The 18,096-nt window shown below is 34.7% G+C and overlaps 2 protein-coding genes across 3 annotated transcripts in view; one reads left to right on the top strand and one right to left on the bottom strand.

Annotated features, from left to right (window-relative positions):
* LOC147834029 (uncharacterized) overlaps window positions 1-18,096 on the top strand; it is a 1,152,336-nt gene that overhangs the window by 993,538 nt on the left and 140,702 nt on the right. The gene's annotated exons all lie outside the window — the stretch shown is intronic.
* The window catches only part of slc7a11 (solute carrier family 7 member 11), a 30,219-nt gene continuing 24,857 nt past the window's right edge, over window positions 12,735-18,096 (bottom strand). The window contains exon 12 of the mRNA XM_087282072.1: window positions 12,735-18,079. Coding sequence (XP_087138198.1) covers window positions 18,024-18,079 — 56 coding nt within the window. The 3' untranslated portion in view covers window positions 12,735-18,023. The remainder of the gene's footprint in view (window positions 18,080-18,096) is intronic.

Raw genomic sequence — 18,096 nt, 5'->3', positions numbered from 1 at the left:
CGACTGAAAAGATATAACTAGAGAAATCTCCACTGCACTGCTGAGTGAGAGAGCGCTTCTCACTGTACTGCGCAGCAGCGATGACGTAATCGTGTCGAGGCCCGTTTGTGGTGTGAGCGCAGGCCGTCGGGGGAGACGGAAGGGGGGACAAGCGTGCTTTGGCCCAATTCGAGGCAACTGTACCTAGTGTGAGTACGGCCTAAACCTCACTCTCCTCCAGTTCAAGGCATCCATGTAACCCACTGGTCCTACTCTACCCAACCCGCTCCAAATCTAATCAAATCACTTTTATTGTCATATCATCAGCAGCACGTGTGCTATGATGAGTGAAAAGCTTGGATCAAACTAGCATCAAACTGGTGATTTTTTTCACATGGGAGTAGATTACTCTAACAGGGAGGCTAATGAATACGGACCCTAGTGTCTGTTGTTAGAACACCTTTAGAGGTCAGGGAAATGAGGTTTACCTTCACTGGATCTCACTAGCTGGCCGCCGTCACACTCACCCCCTTAAACCTCACTCCCAACCGGGTCATGGCACCAATGTAACCCACAGGTTCTACACTACCCAATCTGCTCTAAGCTGGGATCAAACCAGCGATTCTTTGCATGGGAGTCAGTTGCTAAACGAGGAGGCTATAAAGACCATGGTTTTTAACGTCTGTCTCTAAAACCCTTTTTTAGAGGTCAGAGGAGATAGGTGTACCTTCACTGCACTTCACTAGCTGGCCACTGTCACACTTACCCCCGTAAACCTTACTCCCATCCGGGTCACGGCACCAATGTAACCCACCCATCCTACACTATGCAATACATTTTAAGCTGGGATCAAACCGGCAATTCTTTGCATGGGAGTCAATTGATCTTACAAAGAAGGCTCAAGATCATGGCCTCTAGCGTTTGTCGTTAGAGCCTCAGCTGAGTGAGGTTTACCTGCACAGCACTTCAATAGCTGGCTTCCGTTACATATGCAGTAAAAATAAATGCCTCATTTACGTTTTGTTACATTTGAGATGAAAAATCCACTCAAGAGTGCTGTTTACATTTTTGTGAATAGTCTCTGTTTTATTTTTTTCTTGTCCATGGTGATTGGCTGAGGAGAAAACTCTGTCTTGTGATTCCAGCTTAATCAAAACACACATAGAAGGTAAATCGCAAAATAATGAACTACCTCAAGACATGAGCGATACATAATTGCAGTAAACTGTTTAAACTGGAAGCATTAAGTGTACAAGAAGATGTCCAAAATCTTTACACACAATTGACGCTGAGACTGTGTAGATGCATGTCGCTGATGAGACGTTGACGGATGTCTGAATGTTGAATAAAATAGCCTTAAACACCCAGCAGGCACAACAACATAACGTCAGATTGACATTGTACCCTAATGTCGTGGATTGACATTGTACCCTAATGTCGTGGGGATGTTGCAGTTTTTTTTTTTTTTGGAAATGAAAATCGAGTAGACATCAGAACTCAACGTCAATGTCTAACGTTCAACCTAAAATAAATCAAATATCACCGTCTAATGATGTTACAGCTTGACGTTGTGTGGTCGTTACCACTATGATGTATATCAGACTTGGATTTTGATTGCAATACCTGATGAATAAATGTCAGTTTTTGACGTCAATATGACGTTGGTTTAAGATGTTGGCTTGATGTTAGATTTTGGTGACTTTCCAACACAACCTAAAATCAACCAAATATCAATGTCATTTGATATGATTATTGGACATCAAAATAATGTTTTCCTTAGACGCTGGCTAGACATTGAACTTTGGTCACCTGATGTCATGACCTACAGTAAATCTAACCTAATACTAATGTCTTATAGTTGTTTGTCCACTGGGCAATAACTAAGTGCACTACAGAATATTATGTTTACATACATCCACAGAAAAAGCTTTTAACAGCTTACTTATTTCTAACTACTCATGAGTACTTCAGAAAGGTGTAAAGCAGGGGTATGGAACCTATGGCTCGGGAGCCACATGTGGTTCTTTGACTAAAATTATGTGGCTCTCCAGCTGTCTCTCTTCAATAATATTTTAAAGTTTAAAAATGTATAACTGTTACTAGAAATCAGTTTACTATAAAAAAAAATACAATTACACTTCCCTTTTTATTGTATTTTCTACAGCAAAATGAATAAGAACTCAGTTTAAAATAAAATTACTTTTTAACCAATACGCATATGTGATGCTGCACTCTAAAAAATATCTTATAGACCAAACAAAATAAAAGAATAAATAAAAAAGGGCAACAGTTTGCATCAATAAATTCAAGTTACAACATCTAACAAAATGAAGTTCAGACAACAAACTTTATTATGTTAGCCAAATGGCCTTTTCCTCTTCAATCGGCGGCACTTTTACATAGCATAATGTCCATTTTTTAAGTTGAGTACTCAAAAACTTAAGTTGTTTCAACTACTTTTTAAAATTTAAATGAAATTAAATCCAGTATTATGTACTTAATTCCCATAATTACACATGCAATTATTCAAGTTTAGAACCTCAAATAAATTAAATAGCTGAAATTGTTTGTATATGTTTATGAATTGTATATTTACATGAATTGTTTATGTAAATGAATTATATGTTTTTAAATTTACTGTTTATTTGCTTGTAACAAACACATTCAACAACAACTATTTGTTTTTCCAGTATTTTTTTTATTTGTTTCAAACCACAGTCTTTCAGTATTTTACAAAAACAAAAATATGTACTTTCTCATATAAACAGTATGAAAATAAACATCAACATGTGGACTTAAAAATACAAAACATTATAAAGTGCAACATAAAGAGCAAAATCTACTCTAAAGTAAGTAGAGACTTCAGAAAATAATGTTCTTGAGACGCATTACTTTTGCACGGGGCTTCAAGTTCGAGAAACTTCACATGTATATTTAAGTTCCTTGAGGTAGTTCAGATTCAGAGTATATATTATGCCCATTAGCAGACCACAGCACCTTGAGATATCCATTCCATTTAGGATTCTCATGCCCTTAACTGTGATGGTTTCCGTCTTGTGGTTCAATTCCAAAGTAGAGTGATCACCAATAATGGCAATTCTCAATATGTGCCTCCTCATTAAGGTCCTTAATGCATCCTCATTAAGGTCAAATTCTTGTGTATTCTTGTAAAGCAAGAAAAACTTTGTGTCAAAAAACACTGCTAGCATCAACTGTATTTACCAGGAGTAGCCAACACTCTATTGCAATGGAGAAAATTGATTTGGAAATGAAATAAAACTCAGATATCTCACCTTAAAATGTCCTTTGTGCCTAACAGTCTGCCTAAATCTAGTCCAGACTTGCTCCTTGCTTGTTCAGATGGGGGAGAAGCTTTGAAATCCAGAACTCCAGTTTTGTAGAAAAATTGAAGTATCAACCTAATTTCTTTGGATTGCTACTTGTTAAATATCGTTTCAATCTAACTGACAGACATATTTACCCTTAAATTAACCTCACTTTTTAGTTGATGTAATTAGCAATATTTTCCTGTTGTGAAAACTTAACAAAATTATTCTGACAACTTAAAAGTTTTAATCTAATCAGCAATTCAAAATTTTTAAGTTACAACAATGTATTAAAGTATGTAGCGGTAACAGACCTCTTGAGTTATTTTTTTAGAGTGTGTGATGTAACTTGAATCGTGACACCAATAAAGGGCAAGCACATTACATTTCTATGATAACCTCACACATGTAAATTCAAACAACATTCATGAGTGGCGATGGCAAAAAGAAAAAACTATCAATTGTCCTTTGTTCATACATTGTGATGTGTTATGTTTGTTTATTTTTGAGGTTTTGTTTATTAATAGATAAAGGTTTTGTTATATACACCACCATTGGCTAAAAAACCCCCAGAAATGGCTATTTGCTGAAAAAAGATTCCCGACCCCTAGAATGAGTGGTACTTTAACTTGAGTATCAAGTTCTCTTTCCACCACCGATCAAATATTGTACAAATAACATCAGCTTTTAAAACTAAATGTCTATTTAATTTGATGCCCATCGACTGAGGCTATTATGTTGAAAACTTCATTTATTTAGTTTAAATAGACTGTTTGGAAGGACGGAAGTCATTTGTAAACCTGTGCTTATTGAAAAAACCCACTTTGATTGACTGCTAATCTAAATATTGGAAGCGGCTCATCCCTCTTTTAGTGTGTGGTGGTTACGGCCTGGGACGGATGGTTGATTAGCTGTAAATGTGTCTAAAATGTGACAGAAAGCAGAGGTCTTAAAAGAGACTATAGGAAAGTGTAAATCAGTCGCACTGTCTTATTGTCAGGCAGAATCATGACCCTGTCTGCTGGGACCGAAGGAGCTGTTGATCTTCGACGTGAAGCCGATCACGGAGATGAACGAGTGTGCAGATGCACGGATTAGAAAATGCATTATAGATCACAAAGTTATTTGTTGTTGTGAGCAGCAGCTGCTGTGTCTCACTGATCGATGGAGATCTCACGGTACACACAAGCTTTTCTGGGCTCGTTCAAGCATGGAGGCCTGAGCGTTCAGCTTTACTCTATCGCCCCCATGTGACAGCAGATACAACTGCAGAAGTGACTGGTGGAAGAAATACAACAGGAAATGTCATTATTTGAGGGATACACATATATACATGCATACAGAATGTTAATATGTGTTTTTATAGATGTCTTCTGTTCATCGAGACTTATTTTATTTGATCAAAAAATAAAATATTATCTTAATAATTTAATTTGAAGGTGTCGTAGGTTCTTGTTCCATGCACTTACTATTTATCTATACATCTATACATGTTACTAACCCTAAATTCAATCCACACTCTCACCCCAATTATATAAGTTTTCATTGATTCATAATCAAGTCACATTAAAACAAAGTTTGCATTTAATAACAGTTTTCTGTGTGAACATATTTAAAAATATATTTCAAATCTTTACTCCAGTCTTCACAGGGTCCTTCAGAAACAAATAGTAATATTCTGTTTTGCTGGCCATGAAGCATTTGTGATTATGAAGCAGTGATGCTTCATGGTTTTATTTATTTATTTATTTATTTATTTATTTATTTGTTTGTTCATTTGTTCGTTCTTTTGTTTGTTTTTTTACATTTATTCAGCAGAAACGCAATGAATTAAATGACAAACTAGTTTTAACTCAAAAAATCCTCAGAAGTTTCTTTGAAAATATGAAGCTGAAACAAATGTTTCATTTCTAAAGTAGTTACTGCTGTCTGTAGTAACTCATCATGTTGAAGAAATGATTAGTAATGATGCTGAAAATTCATCATTGAATTACAAGGATAAAATATTTTAAAATATCTTCACACAAAATAATTACATTTATACATATCTATTATAAATAATATTTAATGTATTGTAAATTAAATGTCATATTTTTCAATGTAAACTATATTTTACAGTCACATTATTTCACAAACAAATATATATATTTAGTTCTCATACACTGCATTTGCACTGCATGTGATAATATGTCAATTATAATGGTGTATTTTATTTATTTATTTATTTGTTTGTTTATTTATTTATTTATTTGTTTGTTTGTTTGTTTATTTATTTATTTATTTATTTATTTGCCTATTTGTTTGTTTGTCTGTTTGTTTATTTGTTGTTGTTGTTGTTGTTGTTGTTGTTGTTGTTGTTGTTGTTGTTATTGAGCAACATGGTGGCTCAGTGGTTAGCACTGTCACCTCACAGCAAGAAGGTTGCTGATTCGAGTCCTAAGCTGGCATTTCTGTGTGGAGTTTGCAATATGAATGAACTGAATAAACTAACTTGGCCATAGTATATGTGCGTGAATGAGAGTGTTTGGATGTTTCCCAGTACTGGGTTGCAGCTGGAAAGGCATTCGCTGTATAAAACATATGAGTGATAAGGCGACAGTTCATTCCGCTGAAGGAAAATAAATGAATGAATTCTTATTCATTCATACATTAATTTTCTTTTCGGCTAAGTCCCTTTATTAACCAGGGGTCGCCACAGTGGAATGAACCGCCAACATGTCCAGCATATGTTTTACGCAGCGAATGCTTTTCACGCTGCAACCCATCACTGGGATGTATTATTATTATTATTATTATTATTATTATTATTATTATTATTATTATTATTATTGTTATTGTTATTGTTATTATTACCAAATTTTAAAAAAATTAAAAAACAGTCCATTCTGATATCTTAGTCATTTCCACTGTCTCTTAAGTGACCTCTATATCAGCACAGAGCGCTGTGTCCCTCATACTCCATCTAGGGAAGATTGTAGGCTGAAAATCCGATGAAATGTCTGTGGTGATGTATAACTGTGCTAACCGCACTGTACACCTGCCCCTCCAGTCTGTGTGAATGAACTGGTGTGTGCAGACATGCTTCTCCTTGTTGTAATGGCATAAGGCCCGTCCCTGGAGCTGGCCTCCTCTTGATGTTGTTGTACCGGGCAGATGTCCAACAATGGCAGGGATGTACTGTATGTTCACTCGAGTGTGTTTGCGTGTGTGTGTTAGTGCGCTGGGCCGGTGCCATGATCTTGGCACTCGATCCTGGTTCACCAGCTTCAACTTATTCACAAAGTCATTTGAGCCGTGCTGCCTGCGATACGAGACCCCTGGTGCTGCCAAAACACACACACACACTTTAACACACAAGCTCACGTTGATATGATTATGTGGGTGAACTAACATTTTCAACCTCAGACATCTCATTTTTTAAAACTTTTTCTTACTGTATTCTTTTCTAGGAGGCTATGTACAGTAAGTGAGGTATTAAATAAGGAAATATTAAATCATCATAGTGAAATGGTTCAATCATTCTGGTGCAAACATTGGCTGCAGTAAAAATTGAATTGGGTTTTGCATGTCTGTTATTTCAGTCACTGGTCCACAATTGATAGTTTTCAAGTGACATCACACCATTGGGGGAATACAATACATCTCCCACTGACCACCAAGTTACAGACTGAGTGATATATATATATATATATATTTTTTTTTAGCCAAAAAGCTGGGTAATTGTTGTGCAATAACATAGATTTTTACTAGGAGATATGGAGAGACATATTTTCTGCCTGTGCAGTACGTCTAAAGAATTTTTTAATAGAAAGAACAGCCAGAAAGGAGAAATTTATGGATTTGTGCCAAATGGCAGCATCAAGGATGGATGGATGGATGAAGAGATGGAGGGCTAAATGGATAGACAGATTGATGTATGTATTGGTGGATGGAAAGATGGATGTATGCAAAGAAAGATGGATAGAGGGCTAAATTGATAGACAGATATATCAATAAATAAACGGATGGATGGATGGATGGATGGATGGATGGATGGATGGATGGATGTTGGGATGAGTGGATGAATGAATAGATGGATTGATAAACAGATGGATAGTGGGATGGATGGATGGATGGATGGATAGATGGTGGGATGAATGGATGAATGAATAGATGTATTGATAAACAGATGGATAGTGGGATGGATGGATGGATGGATGGATGGATGGATGGATGGATGGATGGTGGGATGAATGGATGAATGAATAGATGGATTGATAAACAGATGGATAGTGGGATGGATGGATGGATGGATGGATGAATGGATGGATGGATGGATGGATGGATGGATGGATGGATGGGCAGATCAATGGATGGAGAAATTAATAGGCAGAGGGATGGATGGATAAATAGACAGACGGATGGATGAATGGGTGGATAGATATATTTATAGGTAGACAGATAGATTGATGATAGATGAATGGATGTATAGATGAATTGTTAAACGGATGGATGGATGGATGGATGGATGGATGGATGGATGGATGGATGGATAGATGATTGGATGGATGGATGCATAGCAATCTATGATACCTATATGCAATTAAAGAATAAATTAAAATGCAAAGTCAATGTATGAATAGAAGAAGTGAACAAATTGATTTTCCCTAACAGCAAATATAACTTATAGGGCAAAATAAATGCATAAGCAAATATAAACACAGACACTTGCCTACTAAATTGCTGTGGAATATCCACAAGATATACATAAATATTGCAGAATTGCAGCTTTGACAAAGACATGACTAAAAAAGGCAGTATATGGATTGCAAGTGCCCATAATGTACAGTTTACTATCATATATCTGTTTAGTTATGTTGATATGTGACCCACATATTCATAGCTTGAAACAGATGGAAATATTACAGTTTGTGCTGCTTTCTATATAGATCCCAGTGAAGCTGCTATTACAGCTCACTGTTTTTTGTCCGTTAGGTCTCCGCACAGGTCATGTGACTGCAAATTATCAACAGCAAAGTCTATTGTAAATCTGTTCAGTGATCAAATCGACTTTATCACAGTTTGACTCGAGATCACATTTTCTGCTTCGAACAGTATATTTTTTGTCATGTTTAATCTGTTGGCCACAATTCACCAAGACTTTCTAACTACTCTCAGGTCATGTCAGGACAGGTCATTACCAGTTTCTGAGTTTTGAATGGGATTAGCAGAGAAAACGGCCGAGAAAATGTCTCCTATTAAATTTGGACTTGCACAGGCTTAGCCATGGATAATCTATAATTAATCTATAATTGCACTTGTAGATGTATGGAGGTTTTTATTATCTGCGTGTCTACATCCAGGCAAGTAAATTGTTGGATGATTTAATTATTCATTATTTCTGATCATAAAATTCTAGACTGGAATCTTAAATCTAGTTGGGAAAACTTTTATAAGATATCAACTCTTTTTCCAATTTTCACACAACTGGCACATCCAGTATGACAGTGTAAGCACGTTTATTAACAAAACTCTCACTCATGAGTTTTGAATCAACTATACTTTTGCTTTTCACAATTATTTTAGTGCTTTATCTTGGTTTGAATGCGCACTGTTCAGTCATTTACAGGAGTCATTTACAACACATACATTTACTCCCTCCTCAAAAAGCAAAGCAAGGTTATTATAGTTAACGAAAGTAAACAAAAAAAAAACTAAATTTAAAAAAAATATATTTTAGTCAACTGAAATAAAAAAATAAACTTATAAATAAGTTAACTAGAACTAACTGACACTGTATTGTGTACATGCAAAATTAACTGAAACTAACTAAAATTATAGCAAAACGTCCTTCATTTTTGTCTTTGTAAATGTATTTAATACACACTGTTTAATACACACCTGCTGCCAGGTGTTTGACCCATACGGCACCTCAGAGTCTGTAATCCTGCTGCCATTGGCCAGATCAAGCCGGTTCTCCTTCAGTCATCCTCGTTGTTTCTCCCATGACAAAGAACTGGACATGACAGCAGCATGGTGACAACATTAAATATGTCCCGAGCAGACACTTACAAGTAATCATTTAACACATGTGTGCCCAATAATGGGTTTTATTCCTGTATTAGTGATTGTAATCGCAAATGAATTGTTCTTTTTAAATGTATCTTCTAAGTGAACAGGCTGTCTATTTTACCAAATTTAACTGAATCGTTTGAAATTATTTGTGTCCCCAGTAAGCACTTATCCACGAACAACTTTTTAACATGCCTGATACCCCCTTTGACTTGAAATAAGCTGATATATACTGAGTTATGTTTCTTACTTGAAGTCATATTTGAGATCTGGTTAATTGCTAATACTGTGCATGCATTATTCAGTGACCCAAACACAAACAGTATATGACAGCGTGCTGTGACTGAAGCAAACTTGAACAGCACGGGAAAACCGAGGGCTGAAATGAGATGATCTGCCCAAACGTAAGATTATTTTATAACAGAAAATCTTAATTTAAATAAGTAAATCATGCTTCAGTTGGGTTGCAAAACTTAATTGTAAGAAACTTTTCAGATCATGGTGATGTTTTACCTGACTGAAATTATGATTACTGTCTACATATTTTTAATAAGTTGAGTCCAAACTTGGGAGAATTGTTACAAAAGATCCAGTTCACGTTAAAGATCCAAGCTTCACACATATTGGACTGCTATCTTGTGGGCTGTTGTATTTGCATTTGGGGATAGGTAGATGGTAAAGTATGCAAAAAATATATATATATCTTTCGTTGAGTTTTTTTTTCTGACAATATTTTGTCTGATGATTTTGAATCTATAACCTATAAATCATAGTGGCGCAGTAGGTAGTGCTGTCGCCTCACAGCAAGAAGGTCGCTGGGTCGCTGGGTCGTTGGTTCGATCCTCGGCTCAGTTGGCGTTTCTGTGTGGAGTTTGCATGTTCTTCCTGCCTTCGCGTGGGTTTCCTGGAAGGGCATCCGCTGCGTAAAAATGTGCTGGATAAGTTGGCGGTTCATTCCACTGTGGCGACCCGGATTAATAAAGGGACTAAGCTGAAAATGAATGAATGAATGAAAACAAGTACTGAAACTAATAAAACTAAACTAAAACTAAGCAATTTTAAAATATAAAAACTAGTAAAAACTAGTGAATCTGCCTCCAAAAATTAATTAAAACTAACTAAATTTGAAAACAAAAAAGACAAAACAAATTATAAACTAAAACAAATGAAAAAATCTGAACTATTTTAACCTTAAAGCAAAACGTTAAAAACAGGTTATCACAGCTTGTTAATATCCTATTTAAAAGCATATCAGAATAGCCTAATTCTTCTGTAAGCACTCTTCTGTATTGAATGAGTTATGTATTAACTTATTGGTGTTGCCATATCTCCCTAGAGAAAAAAATTTGTAAATAACAACAAGCCTTTAAGTAAACTTAAAACCTGTAGTTTAGAATTAAATGAGCCAGATGTTGTACCAAAAGTATTGCCAACTGCGCCTGTCTACTTTATTCACTGTTTAAAATGGATGGCTTAAGTTCTAAAATGTTATAATAAGAGGACGTGGCAACTTTTGAAGAGTACACACTGTGAAAGTGGCCTTCAAACGTAAACAAAACAACGCCTCTGTTGATGCTGTAGTTAAAGCCGACAACCATAACAAGCCTTCGGTCATTGAAATATTACAAAAACAATAGAAAGCAAACTTACACAATGCCAGAATATTGGTGTCCAATTTCAAGTTAGCTAGATCTGCTTCTGTATGTGTTTTTATGTATGGGTGAATTAATATCCCATCATGGCATTGTATTTGGCAGATGTATTTATGACAAATTGAAACAACATCCTGTACTCTGTATTCAAAACATTTAATAAAGATTATTAAAAAATAATAAAAATCTCTCAGAGATGCAATGTCAGACACAATGCACTCAATGGAGCTATTGATGTCACTATGAGGGCTATGGATAGGGCTAGGGTTAGGTGAGCCCATTAAGAAGCATTGCATGCAGCACTCATTGCGTCTGCACCAGGTCTGCATCCCTCTCTAATTCTTTTCTTGGGTGAAAGTTTTTTTAATAGATGTCATCAAATAATTCTTGTTCTAAATATGCAAATTATTACATTGAGATAGATTGCATCTTAGATTGCACCATGGTAAAAAAAGGTGTAGTACTGGGTAGAGCTGAAGATCTTTGCCCGAATCCAACTGGAACCTGTCATTCTATCTGCAAAGGTATTTCAGCGGTCACTCATACACTGCGTATTACGGTAGAACGGTAAACAGCACAGCAAGCTGACAAGGAAGATGACATTGATGTTATTTACATGTCAGGGAAGATGTCATTTACAGTGGATTCAATAACGTTCCTCCACTAAAAACACGTAGCCTAATCTTGGTGAGTAAAGGGTTTAATAAATCATAAAAAAATATTATAATTAAACCATAAAATCATAATAGAGTATGCAGGCTAATGTTGGCATTAAGCTATTCTTTTAATATTCAGCTTCACCGTCACCTTAATGCCAGATTGTGAAGAGAACTGGCGAAACAAATCCTGCAGAGCCTTTATATTCATTTCGCTATTGTCAAATTTAGAATTTATTGCCAAATTTAGAATTTATTTTATTTCATTTGTTAGAAAAGACTTATTTTTATTGGTGTGTTGGCCAATTTAAAGGCTAAGTGTATGTACCCAGGCTTATTTAGAGTTCTGAGATGTTACGATGTTACAGAGGACTTATTGTATTTCTTTGTTCCAACTTCCAAGTGGCCTATAGCCTACATTTGTTACTAATAAATTATGTTAAAATACATAAATTAGTCATTCTTGAAAAAAAGTCAAAAGAGCTGTGTGTCTGTGCACATTCGAATAATGTCAGGCTATGAACGGGTTCGGCTTTATGAAGCTGTCGATCAAAATGTACCTGTCAGGCTCGGGCCTAATTTTTATGGCCCGATTACAGCTCTAGTACTGGGTATAAAAGTAATAGCACACGTTCTAATGTACTGAATAAACACACAAAATGTAAAGCTTTTTTTACACTTATTTTTACTTTAAATACACTATAAAAATGTAATGACAAAAAGTCAAGATAACGAATATTTTTATGTTGCTTTAACAACTATTTTTATGTCTAATTTAATGAATTAATCAGGTTTAAACATTTTTTTTTAAGTTATACAAAGTTGAACTTAATATTTTAAGTCAGTTTGATGTAAGTTGAGATGACTAGAAAAGTTAATTTGATTAAAAAAAAAATTAAGACAACGAGATTTTTTTGCAGTGTAGTGTAATATATACTTTGTGATAATCAACTGTGTCATGAATCCCTGTAACAACAACACAATAGGAAGATTTTCTGGAAAACAAAATATGGAGGCACTTAAATTTATTCAATTTTAAGAAAGTTGATCATACAATGTTTACTCAAAGCTTAACAAAATGCAATTTTTATTGTGATAAATTAGTCAATATAGTTTGACAAAACAATTAACATAAAATAAACCAGTGGATGTGAAAATGTCTCAAATGCATTTTCTACTACATTCATAATAACATAATACTGATTTAATTAAACCCAGGCATTATTAGGTAGGCTGCTGTCCAATCAGGAATTATGTGGGAGATTCAGTGTTTAAACGTGCGCAATCATTACTGGAAATCCATTTGGGAGTCAACTGATCATAAATAAGATTAATTTTCAAGTTGAATGAGTGAACAAGCCAGTAATTAGTTTAAAGGCAATTCAGGGGCAATAATCAGCATAAATTAGTGCACCGTGGAGGTTTCCTGCATGGTGCGTTAAACAGCATTTTAGGTGTGGGGAAAATATCAGATGATCCGTAATTCTGAAATATTACTGTGTAGTGTATGTAATGCATCCTAACTAATATATGGGTCAGGCAAGACCCTTTAAGATCATACTGTAATGAAAACAATACTATAGTAATTTAGTTGTAATATTGTTTTTGAACCATAATATAGAGTATATGTTGAAATCCTGGTATTGTATAGAATGCCTACACTGTAAAAAACAGATATGATCAATTAGTCAAGACAGCATATGTTTTAGTTCATTGTAACTTATTAATCTAAGTTAATCATGTTCTCGCTTATTAAGTTATGCAAGCTGTTTTAAGTCAGTTTAACATTGGGGTGCCTAAACTTGTTCCTGGAAGACCGGTGTTCTGCATATTTTAGCTCCAACCCCAATTAAACACACCTAAATCAGCTTAAGTCTGACTGGAATCTTCCAGACAGGTGTGGTAAAAGAGTTTGCACCTAAACTATGCAGGGCAACGGCAATCCAGGACTGAGTTTATGCACCCCTGGTTTACTATAATAGAAGTTCAGTGGACTCATAAGGTTAATTTGATTCAGCTTAAAAATGTGAGACAACCAGGTTTTTCTTACAGTGTAGGAAATGTCTTGAATGTCTGATGGTTTTAGGCAAAGTTTGAGATGCTGCACACTTTTCCAAGGCATTCTATACAATTTGTAGGCATGATATAGAATTGCAAGTATCATTTAGGCAAAGTGACAGAAGAGCAAAAGCCTTTATTGATCATTGTGTATTTTAAAGTGGAGGGAATACTAAACAAAGCATTTGATGTTCTTACCGGAAAAACAATAACAGCAGAACTGAGATTAAAGTATTTGTTGCAATATTGTCTGTGATGTGGTAGTGGAACCTTGTACCAACAATATGCTGTCTTACAATAACTTTCAGCACTGACGTGCTTCGATCTCCATCATCAAAAAGCAACACAAGCGCCACCGCGAATATCAGTGGTGGGAAAAATGGCAGGGATAGGTTAGTTACATACTTTGCCACATGACGTCTCAGCATTCTATTGACCTTATTCTTCAATTCGGAAGTAAGCTCATTTTTGTGATTGTTTTGAACTTCAGATTCAGGTGCCTGTGGGAGAAATGGCTAGGAATAATAAATGCAGAAAACGGTCAAACTACTTGCTCTATAAAGATCCGTTTGCATGACTATACAGACAAAGAAGAAGAAATAATATCAAAGAATAAGAAAATTTCAGTTTGCAAGCAGTTTTAGCAGCATATCAAGTTGTTTTAATGTTTAAAAATGAATGGAAGTGATTAAGACCGAAAGTCGCGAGCCAAAAAGAATCAAATGGCTGCGCCCACTCGTACGTGAAGAGTAAGGTAAATAAAATGGCGGATTTCACACATTGCCGGTTTACATTTATTGTACACTGAAAAAAAGGATGTCTGCAAAATTGTTGCAAATAATTTATGTGTTGAAATTAAGCAACTAATTAAATTTAGTGCTGTTCAACTTAATTGCTTTGCTTTATATGAGCCCAAGTAAATTGTTGACAACCACTTAACTTAAAAAAAAATTGATCCTGGAATCTTCTTTGAATCATTATATAACACTTTTCTAATTAATGCTCCAGCATAACATATTATTAACTATAGTGAACTAATAAAGTGGAATAAATACTGTAGTATACTTTAGGTTTTATGACAGCAAACTTATGTATTGTAGTATAATACACCATAGTGTTGAAAATTACAGTAGTGGCTAATTTGTTTATGTACATTACAATATAAAATAACATTTGCTCTTTGTTTAATGCACTTTTATGTCTTTCTTTTCTTTTTCATTCTTTTAAAACCTGTTTTAATTCGTATTTATTCATTTGTATTCTTTGTTTTTATTTCTTATACTTGTTTTTTTCACTAGTATGTCTTTTTTTCTTTTTCATTGCTTTAAAACCTGTTGAAACACCCTTTTAATCAGTTTTTATCAGTTTCAGTCATTTTTATTCTTTGCTGTTTTTATTTCTTATACTTGTTTCTTTTATTCTTGTTTATGTAAAGCAAATTGAATTACTATTGTTTATAAAATGTGCTATATAAATAAACTTGCCTTGCCTTAATTATTTAAAGTGAGCTGAAACAACACTATCATTTAGTTTTTGGGGGCATACAACTTAATTGTTTTATGTTCTGTCCACTTAAATTTGTAAAAAAGTTAATTGAATTCCATCATGTTCAAATCAATTGTGTTGAATCCAGCATGTTTTATCATAGAAATTACAGTATATAATTACCACAGCAGATTTAAAACATAACGTACTTTACTATATTTCGGTTCAAAAACACTACTGTATTTACTATACATTACTATAGTATTCTTTTCATGTGGGTAGATATTATGCTGTGTGTTCATGTACAGTCATGTCTGTATAACAGAATTTCAAATATCTCAGCCGTTGAGGAGGAGAGCGAAACAGATTATGTCCAAATCCCCTTGGCTGAGCCCATTTTTGAGTCACACCTCAGTGGAATCACTTACTATGACGTCCGAGACATTGACGTCCATAACAGATACAGCAATGCAAATTGAATAAGTGGAAGTGGAGAGTTGGATGTGGTTTTAAAACATCACTGGCGATACGCATGGGTTTGATGTCAGTCACGTTGGGTGATTCACAGCACTGGAAGATGAATAATGTGTTGAAATGACAGTGTTACATCTCTATCTCGGGTGGACTGAAGCAGAGACATTTTAGAAATCATTTTTGCTCATTTCGCATGTATGACAGCAGTAAGTCTCAAATGGTTTTGCTTCAGTCGCTTTGTAATATTTGCGTTTGGCTTTCTATCTCTGCTGTCCATCAGAAAAAGCTTGCAGTTCATTTATTTGGTCATGACCACCACTGAAGCACTATTGTGCCATATACTACAGAAGCTGTAAAGATGTGTGGGTTAGTGTGATTTCTTCAATTATGACATGCTCCTGGATTAACATCTGTGTTGATCCAGGAACAACATTCCAGTCAGCCAATCAGAATTGAAAGATACAGTTTACAATTTATGTTAAGGTTAGGCTTACAGTGTATGTGCTACTACATGATTGTTATCCAACTATTATTCCCCTCTGATTTTGAAAATAATTTACAGTTATGGTTAGGTTTAGGGGTAGGAATAGGTATGGATGCATTTTACAACAAAAATGACGTTCCAGGATCAACATTTTTGTTAATCCAGGATCACATCCTGCTTGGTAAAATCACATCAGGATGTGTGATATATATTGTCTTCAATAATAATGTAGTTGTTTTAACTATGTGTGATTCTGTTGTAGGCTTGAGATGATGACTGGTTTCAAGGTTTACCGTGGTTTGGAAATTTCAAGGTTTTAAAACCACTACAGTTTTCTGTCATACTGTTCCTGAGGTATTTGTAATGTTTTTTTGGTGTGTGTGTGTTTTTTGTGTTACAAAGAAATCTGTGTCATTGAAACTAATGAAGACAGCAGTCAATGATTTGTGACATGTTCCCCCAATGTTAACTGTTTCAAAATAATATAAATGTTTCCTAAAATAAAATATATTGTTCAATGGGAAAATTTTTTACCCAGACATTTAAAAAGAACTTATTTTGGAGCAGTAATCACAATACCGTGATACCATGAAATCGTTATCACACGTCAGCAACTTATACCGGCACATGCCTATTCTGTAGTGAATCTGTGTTTGAAATGAGTCAAATGCCATGTGATTCAATGAATCACTCATTAATACAGAGAATTGCTGCCGCCTGCTGCTGGCTTTAGTGTTGTGTTTGTTTATGCATGGATCGGTGTTCTGTCTATTTGTCCTACTGTACCTTGTTAGATTGTTCTACCTCCCATTCAAAAAGTAGGTAGCACATTTTAATGACATAATATGCTACCCATCAGATTTTGCTACCAGTGTAAATTTTAATGTAGTAGTAGTAGTATGATATGAAGCTGTAATATCGCTTTAACCTACACTGAAAAAAATATTCAAAGATGATTCCTTGGACTTATTAATTCTTTTTAAGGTACAGTTAAAGTCAGAATTATTGAACCCCCTGAGTTATTAGCCCCCTGTTTATTTTTTCCCCAATTTCTGTTTAACAGAGATAAGATTTTTTTAAAACACATTTCTAAACATAATAGTTTTTAAAACTCATTTCTAATAACTGCTTTATTTTATCTTTGCCATGATGACAGGAAAAATAAATTGTAAAATATTGTTTAAAGACAAATCTATAAAGCTTAAAGTGACATATAAAGGCTTAACTAGGTTAACTAGGTTAACTAGGCAGGTTAGGGTAATTAGGTAAGTTATTGTATAACGATAGTTTGTTCTGTAGACTATCGGAAAAAAAAATCCTTAAAGGGGCTAATAATATTGACTATACAATGGTTTTAAAAAATTAAAAACTGCTTTTATTCTAACTGAAATAAAACAAATAAGACTTTCTCCAGAACAAAAAAATATATATATCAGAAATACAGTGAAAATTTCCTTGCTGTGTTAAACATAATTTGGGAAATATAAAAAAAAAAAAAAAAAAAAGGGGGGGGGGGTAATATTTCTGACTTCAACTGTAAGTGGTTGTAAACAATTTTTTGGGCTAACTTTAAACAAACAATTAAGTTGAATGTTACTAAATTTAATTTGTTTAAATTCAACGCCAATAGATTATTTGCAAAAATTTTGCAGACATCATTTCTCTAACCCCAACCTCAGAACCATTAAATACATTGTTGGTAGCATAATCTGATGGGTAGGATCAAATGTCAGAACATCGCCCAATGGTACCAGCACAAAAATTGTCCAAAAATGTTGACGTGAATTTCTTGGCAATATCACACACCTCTACTGCTTAGCCAAGCAAACATGCACAAAGTTTAAAAAAAGGATAAAGGTCAGTGTTCGGCAGGGACCACCTCTAGGAGGATCTGTAGTGATCTGTTCATAGAATCTGGAAAATATAAGAAA

The sequence above is a fragment of the Danio rerio genome, chromosome 14, assembly GCF_052040795.2.
Source record: "Danio rerio strain M-AB ecotype USA chromosome 14, GRCz13ab, whole genome shotgun sequence".
Taxonomy (NCBI): domain Eukaryota; kingdom Metazoa; phylum Chordata; class Actinopteri; order Cypriniformes; family Danionidae; genus Danio; species Danio rerio.
Note: the sequence above shows the minus strand (reverse complement) of the source record. Positions and strands in the feature narration are given on the sequence as shown.